This window comes from Epinephelus lanceolatus, chromosome 2, assembly GCF_041903045.1.
Source record: "Epinephelus lanceolatus isolate andai-2023 chromosome 2, ASM4190304v1, whole genome shotgun sequence".
In the NCBI taxonomy this organism is placed as follows: domain Eukaryota; kingdom Metazoa; phylum Chordata; class Actinopteri; order Perciformes; family Serranidae; genus Epinephelus; species Epinephelus lanceolatus.
The window spans coordinates 3,161,183-3,173,807 of NC_135735.1; the positions used below are offsets into that span (position 1 = coordinate 3,161,183).

General features: G+C 44.0%; 1 protein-coding gene across 1 annotated transcript in view; it reads left to right on the forward strand.

Annotated features, from left to right (window-relative positions):
* minar1 (membrane integral NOTCH2 associated receptor 1) overlaps positions 1-12,625 on the forward strand; it is a 43,199-nt gene that overhangs the window by 21,296 nt on the left and 9,278 nt on the right. Inside the window, exon 4 of the mRNA XM_033626639.2 lies at positions 3,012-3,275. Coding sequence (XP_033482530.2) covers positions 3,012-3,275 — 264 coding nt within the window. The remainder of the gene's footprint in view (positions 1-3,011; positions 3,276-12,625) is intronic.

A 12,625-nucleotide genomic window follows, 5' to 3' on the forward strand; every position in this document is an offset into this window, starting at 1 on the left:
GGCATGGCATATTTTTCTGCTGGGGGGCCACTGCCATTGGGGTACTTGGTCTGCAACAGTGTTTAAGTGGGTTGTGCGTGTCAAGTGGCCAAATGTTTCCCAGGGGATCATTGCATTGTAATGTTAGTTATTATTATCAATTGAAGTTATTCACTTCACCTGACAGTGGTTTTAATGTTCTGGCTGATCGGTGTATGTTTTGTAATCAAACATAAAGCGCTAATAAAGCATATTGAAGGCAATATTGCTGTCTGTCGTTCCTGTTATTAGCATGCAGAGATACAGATTATTCAGTGTAGGGAGAGTCATTTTAAGGAACGTGCATCCTGTGGATAAAATAAGCAGCAACATGCTCAAAGAATAGCAAAGGGATTTTCTTTTTTGGTAACACAAGAGTACTCTAAGGAGTTACTTGTCTCTGTAGGTAACGCTGTAACATAAGAAGTTACTTTTTATTGGCAGTAGTGTTGTAGTGTAACTAGTTACTGTCAAAAGTAATGCCACCCAACACTGGCAGGGTCTACAGGCAAAACTGAGACTTACAGTATGGTCACTGCCTCTCTATTGAACAAGCAGCAAAGCACTTTTCAGTTTGTCTCTAATTAAGGTGGATTAGATAACAGTGATCAGCTGCTGGTTTAATAACTATCTGTTTGATCATCTGAGTGCTCGTGTTAAACCTGTGTTAAACGGCAGTCTGTTGTACCAGAAGGTATTCCATGGAAGGCAAAATGTAAGAAGCTCTCGTGATTTGGAGTCACCTAGACATAAAAGTACGCATCCTTTAACTCAGGATAAGAGGAGTTTGACACGCCCTAAACGCACTTTAGACCATGAGCTATATCTCATTTCAACAGGGCCCTGAATGTAAAAACACCTGAACGCCATCAGAAGCCAGATCCAGTGGCATTTTGTAGCTTCAATCAGGCCATGTTATCATTAATTCAATAAGGCCAGTTATTTGCCACTTTATGGGTCATGACGCAGACTGTAGTATGAGGAAAATGTAAGGTCACTGAGCAGCAACACGTTCATATTCCTGTACTTGCAGAGGTGAGATTCCACTGTCTACCTTTTGATAAAGAAGACAGAAGATGTTGCTGCCATTAAGGCATCGTCTGGCTGTTTTGGTGCCCTGTACGTCACATATCCACTGTTGCTCTGTTGCTCCCTATGGTAAACATAAGGAGTCTAATTTATACTTGCACACACAAGATAAATAACAGATAGCTACAAGTTTAAAGTGAAATAAAATACACATTTTGACATCAGTGAGTGGGTAAAAAATATTAAAGGTGTCTGAAATTATAGAGTAGAAGAAATCTGGCACCAGAAATACGAGTGTATTATTATTATTTTATTGATATGCACATTTAAATTCCACATTGACATTATTTGCACTTTAATTTAATATCTTCCTGGTCTGGAAGAGCGGGGAAATCGGCAGAGTTTCCCTTTAATGAACTGTTGTGAACGTGTCCAGATTCCTGCGGTCTACTCAGATTAAAGTTAACTGTTGTGAGAATAGTCAATGAGTTGCCGAGGACGGTTTCCATGGTGAAGTGGTGACTGTTGATGAGTCATGAATGTTCTGCCTCGTCAGAGTAATGTATCACACTTCAGTTTCTCTAAAGACTCCGCTTCACAAGCCATCCAATTAACACAGGCTGCTGACTGCAACCTGAGAAGCACAACAGCGAGCTCCTCTGCTTGATAAAGACAAACACACATTCATATCACCTTCACTGACCCTGGAGACAGATGTTTCTCACCGTGGTTGGTATTGATGGCAGCTGTTTGTAAGTGCTGCGGGATCAATGAAGTCAATACTCCGTCTCAAGGAAGGCTTTATTCTTCATTTTGTGTGTGCTATTAAGAAAAACTGCTCCCTGAAAATTAATTAAATCTGTGTTGGATGAGTAATGTTCTTTATATCAGACAGGGTATATTAAACTCTGTTAGAGTACACGCTGTGAATGGAAATTTAATCGACTGTTTTGTTTTATATATAAACAACACATTTACAGCACAAATGTATGTGTATACCATGTGGCTACACGTAACCGACAAGACTCATCTATGGAAATATGCAAATGTGAACATGGCCTCCCTGCTTTGCCGGGAGGTGAGTGGGCAGCACCTCAGGAAACAGTGTGCTAGTTGGTGGCTGTAGCAGCTTGAATTTGGCCAGCGAAAAAAAACAACCAGCACAGTGGACTGTTGAGCAGCGGCAGCCCTGGGTATACCTTGTGTGAGGGCAGCAACAGAAAGTTTGCTGATCCGGTGGGGAATTGGGGCTGTCTGGTCACCCAGAGCTAGATTCAGGTTGCTACTTCCACTGACCGGGGTTTCTCTGATTAACTTGACTCCTGTCTGACTGCTGAGCGTGGACACTTCCTGTGTCTGTCCTTTCAAATTAAATTCACACATGGTCCAGTCATATAGGTTTGGTATTATGACAAGGTGCAGAGTTTCACTTTTTTTTTTTTTTCTGTGACTAATTGACTCTTGCCGACTAATGACCTCTCTGGTCGACTGATGTTTGGTTGACTATTAGGGGGCAGCCCTAATTGTCATGCATATTGCAGACATCAGCAAGGAAGACTTAACACTATGATATATGTCAGTGCACGCTTCATATGATCAGCAGGTTGGAGAGGGGACTGCCTCTATTTGTCTAAAGTCTGCAGATTAACATTGTACTGTGTGCCTGAGCATTTACATGAACAGTCTGATGATATTAAAATAATTTGTAATAAACCCTCTGTTATGTAGAACATCCTGTGCTCCTTGCCTCACAGATAACCTGTTACACTCAGTGAGAGTTGTGAAGTTAAAAGCATCTCTAAATGCTCAGTGAAAGGCCCCGTTTAATCTACAATGAGTAACTCCCCTGTTGCCTAAAATAAATCAGACTACAGAGCTGTTGTTCTAAAGCAGATGCTCACAGGGTTGAATAAATTACCCTGTTGTTAACTACTCTGATTCTCTAATCCTCTCTCCATTTCCAGGCAGAGCGAGAGCGTCAATATGAGCTCCCCCAAGCCCACCACCCCCCGAAACCACCGAAGGAGTCCTACCTGAGCGAACAGGTCTTCTCTCCGCACCCCTTCACCCCTTCCATTAAGGCCCACGTGAAAGGCAGCCCCCTGTACACCGACCTGAGGCTCACCAGCCTGTCAGATGGAAAGCGCGGCCAGCCGTCCTGGACCATCGAGGAGTATAAACGCAACTCAGGAGAGAAGGGAAAGCAGCTCACCGCTCTGGACCTGCAGGTACTGAACTCTAACGACTCCCAGCAAATTAAACGGGAGGGCTGCAGGGGAGTGAGCTGAACATAGCCATCCTGTAACTTTGTGGGTATTTAACACTTGGGATGGGCATTTTAACTATAAATTCAAAGTTTAACATAAAAAAAAAAAATCAGCAAACTTTCTGTTGCTGCCATAACATAGGTTTGACGCAGCGCTGAAGGAACATCTTTGAGCCTTTAAATGGTCCCAACAAACTCACACTGACATCACTTACCTCACTTATTGACTTACCCCAATGATCCCCAGCATGCAGCTCACATTCCCGCAACAGCAGTTTCGTGATAAACAGAGAGGGCAAGGAGGCGCTGAGCGTAACAACAGTCTGCATGCAGCTCATTGAAAAAGGTTTTACCAATTTTAAAAAGTTAAAAACATATATGTAAAAGTCATGTTCACATGTGGGAGGCTAGAGGCGATTACTCTTTATCAGTGATACTTAACTTATGGCCCACAGGCCAAATCTGGCTCTCGACAGGGTGCCGAGTGGCCCGCCAACCATTTCCTATTTCACAATGAAAGTAAATTTATTCACCTGGGGATTTTTTGTGCTTTGAATGTAAATCAGGCCCCAGAGAGCATAAACAGCATCAACATAGAGCTTGTTTATTAAAAAAAGTGTGGTGGAGGATCCCCTGGTCCCCCCGGACAGAGGTCCGGGCTGAGCCCCACAACCCCTGCGTACACCTGACATGTGCAGGGCTGCCTCGTTTATTCATTTTATCTAATAAATATTACTAATGTTTGTTTTCATACCTGGCTCCTGGCCTCCTGTCTCTTTACAAAAGTGGCCCCTGGGAAAAGGAAGTTGAGTATCCCTGCTCTATGTTGCACGGATACAGATGTCTAAATTGAGAACTCGTACCTATCCCTACTTCACACCCTTTATCCCTGACTGTTCTGTGTGTTCCTGCTGCCTCTTCTTCTCGTAATGAGGCTGATTATTAGACGCTTCTCTGAGCCTTCAGGGGAACGCTAATGAGTTCTCATCAGAGATGAAATGAAACTAGCCTGCAGAAGAATTGAACTGCGTACATTCAACATTTTTCAAGTTGGTCTTCAGGCCAATTCACAGTGAATCTCGTCATCCACCCACGTCATCCACAAGGGTCCACACTGACCTCTATGTGGACGGTTGCATGCAGCTCATTTTTTGTGACTGCGCAGACTGTTTGCGTAGCAGGTGTGCCGACTGCACATGCTCCAGTCTGTTGTTCCACACTCCTGTCCAGTCTAAAACACTGCTGTCAAGCTAGCTGCAGCTGCTGCAGTGAAGTTAGTTTTTGTTGTGTTACCTGTCATGCCCGTGATTCCAGGATGCCAGCGCGCTGTCTAAAATCACACTCTGGGATGGCACGACGCATCTGTGGTTTGGTTCAGTGTAAAAATGCAAAGGCAGCCTAAAGAAGGGACTTCATAGTGGCTTTATAGCGCCATCTATGTGTAATGCCAGGTTCACACTACACAACATTTTTGTCTGTTCCTCAAGTCACTATGTCAGATTAGGTGATGGTGGAGTCATAAAATCTTGTTGTGACTTGGCCGACAGACATGACAGACGACACGTTGGTCGACGACCAGTCATCGCTGTCATTGTGCTGAGTAAAGGCCCAGACACTATCTGTGAATTTTATTCCTTTATGTCCTCCATTATGAAGATCGTTTTTCCTTTTTACTCTGTGTGGTAACGTCCCTACAGGAAATATCTAAAAGGCTGGGCTGTTGTCGTCATACAGTTTTCATGGCAGCAGATCGCTCTGTGTTCCTATTGGTCAAAGTGACGGCTGTGACGGGAGAAGTCATCATGAGGCGTCCCAGACGTGGTGTCGGTTGTCGTCTACTATGACCCACTACACGAGATGAAACGATGGATTATTGCGTATGACACTCATCGTTGTTCACCATCTGAGCCGACACTGTTTAGCGCTGCATCTGACTATAATTGGGCTGATATCGTTTTGTGTGAACCCGGTATAAAAAGGGCTCATGCTTGGTTTGTCCGTTCTTGGTGACTGCAGAATATTCCATTTCTGTTTTTATATTCCCCCTAAATCCTTCACACTGGAGCTTTAAAACAACATGGACACTGAAACAGGTTCTGCTGTGATCATGCTCTTCATACTGGCCGGTTAATCGTCACTTCCAAATGTGCTTTCAGTTTAAGTGACGAGGGAGAAAATTCACAGTACAGAATGAATTCCAAAAGGCATCTGGAGTTAATGCGGGGCTTCAACACTCTGAATTGGTCAGATTAAGTAGATATGGACTGCAAGACTCCGTTTTGTTGCTGCTCTGGGACTCTTCAAAGCTTTTAGTCCTCAACACTAAAATGTCAGTTGACTTTGACTCTGCGAGGCTACACAGGAACAGGAACTGTCTCTGTGTGATGGACGATGGACAGCCATGAGGGATTGGACAGTAAAAACATGGTGTGACTGCTTTGTTTGGTTAAAAAGTTTTCTGATTGGCTGACAATCACCTGACTGACTGGAACAACTGAGTTAACATTAGCTGTTTCGTTTCATCAGCTGAGATTAAAACTCACCCATATTTTATTTACCACTGTATCACTTATACACACACACCAGTGCAGACCCTCCCCCAGTATTGATCGTCATGTGTGACCTGTCGTAGATACGGGGCGTCTCCTCTTACTTGTGTGTCTGTGTGGCTTCCTTGCGACTGCAGGGACCCTGCTAAGCTTTGACTCAGGCACAGAGGCACATTATTGATGGTCACTGTACGGCCTTCAGAGTCACCAGAGACTCAGAAATCAATTCCTCTCCCTGACAAGCCTCCAGCTGTAGGTGAAAGACATCTCAGTGCTGTGACTGCTGCTTCAGATGTCCTTACAGATTCCCTTAGTGGCTTCAAAGACCTTTCACTTACTGCATCTACTGACAAAGTGGGAAAAGGCTTTTAGTATTTATCTGTCGTCCTGTAGTCTGGCTGTCTGTATCACATTGTGCAGCGCAAAGCAAAATCCCCCCATTTTGATATCAATTCAAATCGAAACCTCAACACTTAAAAAGCTCCTCACAGCACTGCATTTCTCTGTTTGCCATTCTGTCGTGTTTAGGGATGCTACAAACAAGCTTACCCTATAATTATATGTCTCATCAGACAGACGCTCTGTGAAGGCACACCCTTAAAAACCTTTCACAGCCAGAATAAAAACTGAAGGTCCAGCATGTTGGATTTAGGGGATATATTGTCAGCAGGGCCCTGGAAGGTGTTTTGCAACCTGCCAGGTGCCATGAACTCAGAAACGCAAGGCGCCTCCATAACCTCCACTGATCAAAAATTCATACCAGAAAGAGTCATAATTGACCTTGTTTGCAGTTGGAGGTGTCCTGTCAGCAGTTTTAAAGACAACTCTTTTATAACAGTGGTCTATGGGGCAAAATGCTTTTGGGCCAAGGGACTTTTTCGCTGCAATACTGCGAGTGGCCACTGGGAAAACTATGCTGCAAGGCTGGGCAGCGTTCCTGGGGGCCTACGTCCAACCTCTGGTCTCCACTGGTCCGCTAGTCTTGGCTGCTCTGAATATGAAAAAAAAAGATGCAGCTATGGTGATATCACCCGCTGGTTTGTGGACTTGTGGTTTGGCATGTCTGCTGCTGCCACCTTTTTTTTTTTCAAGGCATTTTTTTGTGCCAGGCTGTAAACATGTTTATTTCTGCTGTAAAGTTCGGCATTTTAAAATCACTGTCTTTGGGGATTGACTTGCTCTTGGAGCCAGCCTCTAGAGGACATTAGAGGAACTGCAGTTCTGCATCGGCCTCATTTTTTAGCTCCAGAGGTTGCCGCTTGGGTGGGACGGTGTTATCAGCAGTAATCAGCGGATGAGTGGCGCCACTAGCGAGCTCCCACCTGACCCAGGTGGTGCACAATGCAGGAAACTGAAGAGCAGCAAAATTAACCTCTAGACTGACGCGTGTAACCGGTCAAAAATGTTCTCAGCAGTAAACCGATTCATGATTAAGCACCCCACACACGCTCTCCTCCACCACACAGAGCTTTTAAGCCCAAAGAACCATGTAACAACAGAATGTTCAGCAGCATGGACAGAGCAGCAGCCCAAACAGCAAAACATATAATTCAAACACATCAATACACTACGGGCTCTATTTTCAGGGCGCCACAACAGCTGAGCGTCACTCTGACAGTGTTCCTGACCTTGAAATTCCCCGGGGATGGAGAAAGATAAAGACAAAGGTTACAAGGCTGCACACAGGGTGGGAGATGTGAGTAACTCGAGGCACGATAACATCACTGAGTTGAAAAACACAAAACAAACGTCCAGTTCAGCCGAACTTATTTGGAAGAGAAAACAATGGACATCAAAATCACGGAGCCTCACTGTAGCAGAGTTTTCATGGTCAGTGAGTGATTATCAGTGAAATGTCACTAACGATCAGTCACTGAACATGACTAAAGAGTGGCCTTTTATTGTGACTGTCTCAAGTCACACCTGTGAGTTAATGAACAACCACATCACACCTTACTGACCCATGTCTGTGTCGTGCGTCATCTCAAAATCGCTCAAGAACAAGTCCCAGAAAGACTCACTTGGGATGAATCATCTTTGTTTTGTTGTTTGCATCGTGACAAGGCTAGTGGAGCGTTCAGTCCTGCAGAGTACACTGTTATATTTAGGGACTGTTCTTTATTATCAGAGGAGAGGGGATGGCTAGGCTGTTACGACTTCTTCTCTTATTTCTTTTTTTTTCATCCTCCCTGAAGCTACAAAATATTCCCTTGAGCCTCCCTGAGTGACTGGCAGAAAATGCATGACCCTCTGTCCACCATAAATTAGTTTGAAAGTTTAAAGTGAACCATCTGAAAAAGGACTTTCTGCGAGCACCTGTGGGGGTTGTTTCACATGATCCTGTTTAAAATCTATCTAAAATAAAAACTAAAAAACTATAATAGCTAGAGCGTTCATTTTTTTTGCAGCAGAGAGCTATGACTTGTGTCTTTTGTGCCCTCGTGTAGTCTGCTTGCGATGATGTCATTACGTTATGCTACGAGTGGTCCAAAAGATGGTGAAAACATGTGGTGACACCACTGTATTGTCCCATTATCACCTTGGGATGTTATTGTTTACATGATCCTGTTTAAAATTGATGTAAAATCAAAACTTTAAAACCTAGAGCGTTCATTTTTTGCAGCAGAGGGCTACGACTTCTGTCATTTGCGCCATTGTGTTGTCTGCTTGCGATGATGTCATCACGTTATGCTACAAGTGGTCCAAAAGATGGTGAAAACTGTGGTGCCAGAGGAGCAGAGAAGCAGGTTGATAGGAATGACTGTTAGGGGGTTATCATTCCGGTCAGGGTGGGGCAACACAGATCCAGTCTGGACCCTTAGCAAGGTCCTTAAAGCTGCTAGCTAGAGATGTTCCTGGCGACTAATTTCCCTGTCAACTACATGAAAATTTTAAGTAAGACTAGTCGACTAGTCTAAAAAAGGAAAACACTCAGAAAACAGTCAAAATTTATTGTTAAGTATTTGAAACATTGGCCCAAAAAATATTGTGTGCACTCAGAGCCCTTTGAAGCCTTTAATCACAATCTTCAACAACCATGTCGGATTTTAAATGCCGCTGAAGTACGAGACACTTTGTGCCGTGCGGTATGAATGTGAACATGACGGCAACTCAGTCAAAACTCAACCACTAAGATAACATCTAAAATAAATAAGGTGCCTCTGAAATGTGGGGCACATTGAACCCTGCAGATTATCTGACAGAAATGATGCACTTCACTTTAAAGTTAATAAAACAACATGTAAATTATAATTAAATTTCCGCTGAAATGAGAGGCATGTTGCTGCGTGCAGTATGAATGTAAACCTGCACATTATCTGACAACAACTCACTTAACGTTAACAAATAATAAAACGTCTCACAAAAGATTCATTGCTGCTGAATCCATTTTCTAGATCAAAGTATCGCTGGTTTTGTGAGAGGACATCTCTCCAATTTAAAACTCCAGTCTGCTGGAGCATTACCACGAGGAGGGGGACTGCTGTCTGATGGCTGCATGACAGTTAAGCTGATTTGTACATGAATAAAACCCTAATTGGTTTAATTGACTAATATTTCTGGTGCCGACTAGTGAGGGGGCGGACGTTTAATCGTTCAGATGACTAATCGCGTGCGTCCCTACTGCTAGCCTATCTCAGAATGAGTTCAAATGCAAACACAAGCGTCACACCAGCTCGGATGTTGCCCAGGTCAACAAGGGTCAGGTGTTGGGGAACCAGGGGAACCTGATGAGAAATTGGCCACTGGAACAAGACATAAGCTGTTTCCATCCAAAAGTGATTCGAATCATTGGGAAATGCGCATTAAAAGAAATACGAATCCTGGGGCGTCGGTGGTTAGTGGTAGAGCAGGCGCCCCACGTACAAGGCTGTTGCCGCAGCGGCCCGGGTTCGACTCCAGCCTGTGGCCCTTTGCTGCATGTCACTCCCTCTCTCTCTCCCCCTTTCACACTTGTCTGTTCTATCAAATAAAGGCTAAAAAATGCCCCCCAAAATATCTTAAAAAAAAAAAAGGAAATACGAACCCTGTGTGTTTCCATTAAATGTACGGACTTTGGTGAAAACTATGAACTTGCGCTAGTTTTCCGCAGAACCGGAAACAAAACACGTCTCGCATTCTTCTTCTTCTACGTTTTCTGGTGGTTGGCAACCAGCTTGTAAATGCATTACCGCCTTCCCGACCCGGAGTGTGGGTATCACCATGGAGAGAGGTGCGCTGCGTCAGACTTAATTCGAACATAACTGTTTTCATCCCCCGTTTTGCGAATCAACATTTTTTCGAATCATCCAAAACCCGGCTAAAGCAAGTGTATTTTAGTTTGTGCGAATCAGGCAATTTTAATTCGTATTTTGACGTTTTCATCATAATTTTCCGATGCGATATTTCTAGATGCGCATCTAAACAGGCTGATGGAAACATGGCTATAGATGGACTAGGGCAGAGAATATGGAGCTGTTGGAATGATTCCTTTACAACAAGGGCGAATGACCTGAGATTGGAAATCATGGAGAAGCTGGAAACTCGACACAACCCTTTTGTCGCACACGATGTGTCTGAGGGCCGTCAGAAATTTGAAAATCAAACGATAATTTCTGTTTTCATAGTTTCTGGTTGTAATAAATGCTGTGATTTTGGCGATTGCCTTCAGAAGGCTTGTTTTTGTCAAAAATCTGCAGTAAAATAAATACAAAATTGGCAATCTAAATTTGTATGCCCCTACCTAAGCCAAAATAAAAAGCATAAGTCCCTCCTTAGTGCTCCTTTGTGCACCACCTCCTGCCCCCTCATAAATAACGAACAGTCCCTTACCTGTTATTATCATACTACTGTGGGACATGTTTCTGGTTCGTCCATCTGCCTCCTGCTCTCTCTTTCATAGTATAATAAAGAATCAGTTAAAATAACAAGACGCTGTTAGTTGGAAGCTTCACAATGACAAATGTGTCTCCTGCACCGTATTTAGTGAAACCATTACAGAGCAGATTGGAAAAACAAAATCCATCTTTCTGTTGCAGAGCCAGGTTTTGTTGTGGGTACAGAGTCCTGCAGCAGCTCTGCTTTCATCACGCCCAGGCTGCAGAGCGTCTCTCCTCTCTGTGCCTGAAGAACATGGTGGCTTCACTTTATTGACTCAGAGACACCGTAGCTTCACGAACTGAAACTAAACACCTCCGTCAGCCCTAATTAGAGTTTGAAAAAGAGGCGTGATGGTGGTTTAACATGCTGACGATGTAATGCCAGCGTCCCTGGCTCAGTCCCTTCTGGGGACATTTGTTGTTTGTCCCTCACCTCTCTCCTTATTTCCTGTCAGCTCTTTACTGTCCCTGTCTAATTAAGGCAAAATGCCCCCCACACAACACAACAATGAAAACGAGCTCCCTGGTGACGGTGTGTACACTCATTAGTTTAAAGTCAGGATGCAGCATGCACGGTGTGGTCAGGTGTACCGTGTAGAGTGCACAGAGAGCGTGGCTGCTGGTGCAGACTGAAGACATGGTGAAATAAGGAGGAATCTATCAGACGTTATCCTTGGTTGTATTCGGGGTCAATCATGGCCGGTCGCATTGACTCCTCTCATCCCCCTGCTGGCTCCTCTCATTAGCACACAGTCAGAGCTCGCCATCTGCTCCTTGTTTGGTGGTTAAAATGGCCAGACATTGAGATAATTTACTTTTCTTTCAAGGCATCTGTCATTTGTTTTCGAGGTATTTCGGTGCAGCCCCTTAAAGGGACAGTTCAGATTTTTTAAGCGTCGTTGTACAGTGTTGGGGTGAAGGCCTTTGAAATTGTTGCATATTTATAAATTTTCAGAACAGGTTTGATTTTCTGGGTTTTTCGCCTCCGTCAGAACCGTTAGAGACGTTTGACCACGAATCAGTGAAGAAATGTGGCGGCGAGACACAGCTGAGACGAGGCAGAGCAACGGGTGCACAGAATCATTTCATAACTCAGACAGCTCATTTTCAACAGGTCAGATAATAATATTCAGGTGGACGATGATGAAGAGAAGGAGGAGGATGTGGACCGCACACACAAGCTGTGTCTCAGTTCAGGGACTGCAGCCTTCGAAGGACGCGACCTTCACGATTGATGTCCTTTGAAGACCAGATCAGCCAAACCAAACGGTCTGGTCTGTGGAGGATTTCCTGGTTGCATCACCAGTTGTTCTCGCCCCGACCTGTTGGTGTCCCTGTTACCTGGCAACCAGCTGTGCTTGACAAAAGAAGGAGTAAGCTATTAAGCTAGTTAGCCCTAAATCAAGGACCCAGAGATTGTGATCATATATATTTTTTTATTTAATACTTGAGGAGATGATTCACCGCCATCTGATATATTTCAGGCTGATGGACCGTTTTCAGGTAAACTTAAAAATTAAATTAAGATTGTTAAAGCTGTCTGCGTTTAGCTAACAGTAATGTTAAACACAGCTAACCGTTAGCTAGTTAACAACTGTTAGTTAATGTAACTTAATATATAATAGTCACTGGCACGCAATGCATCTTGGGATAGGCAGGGCCACAAAGGATTCATCCGTTGCATCCTCCAAATCCAGGGAAAGAAGGCTGCATGTCTCTGCCGCATCTGAAGCAGCCTTCAAAATGGGACGGCCTTGGTCGCGCTGATATGACACAATCTGTTTTAAAACATTTTCAGCCCTGAACTGAGACACAGCCACAGAATCCAGCATTTGCTACCACCAGTTTCTCCTCCACTGTTTACCAACTGTAAACTCATTGTCGTGACCACCACAGAGGCCCGCCTC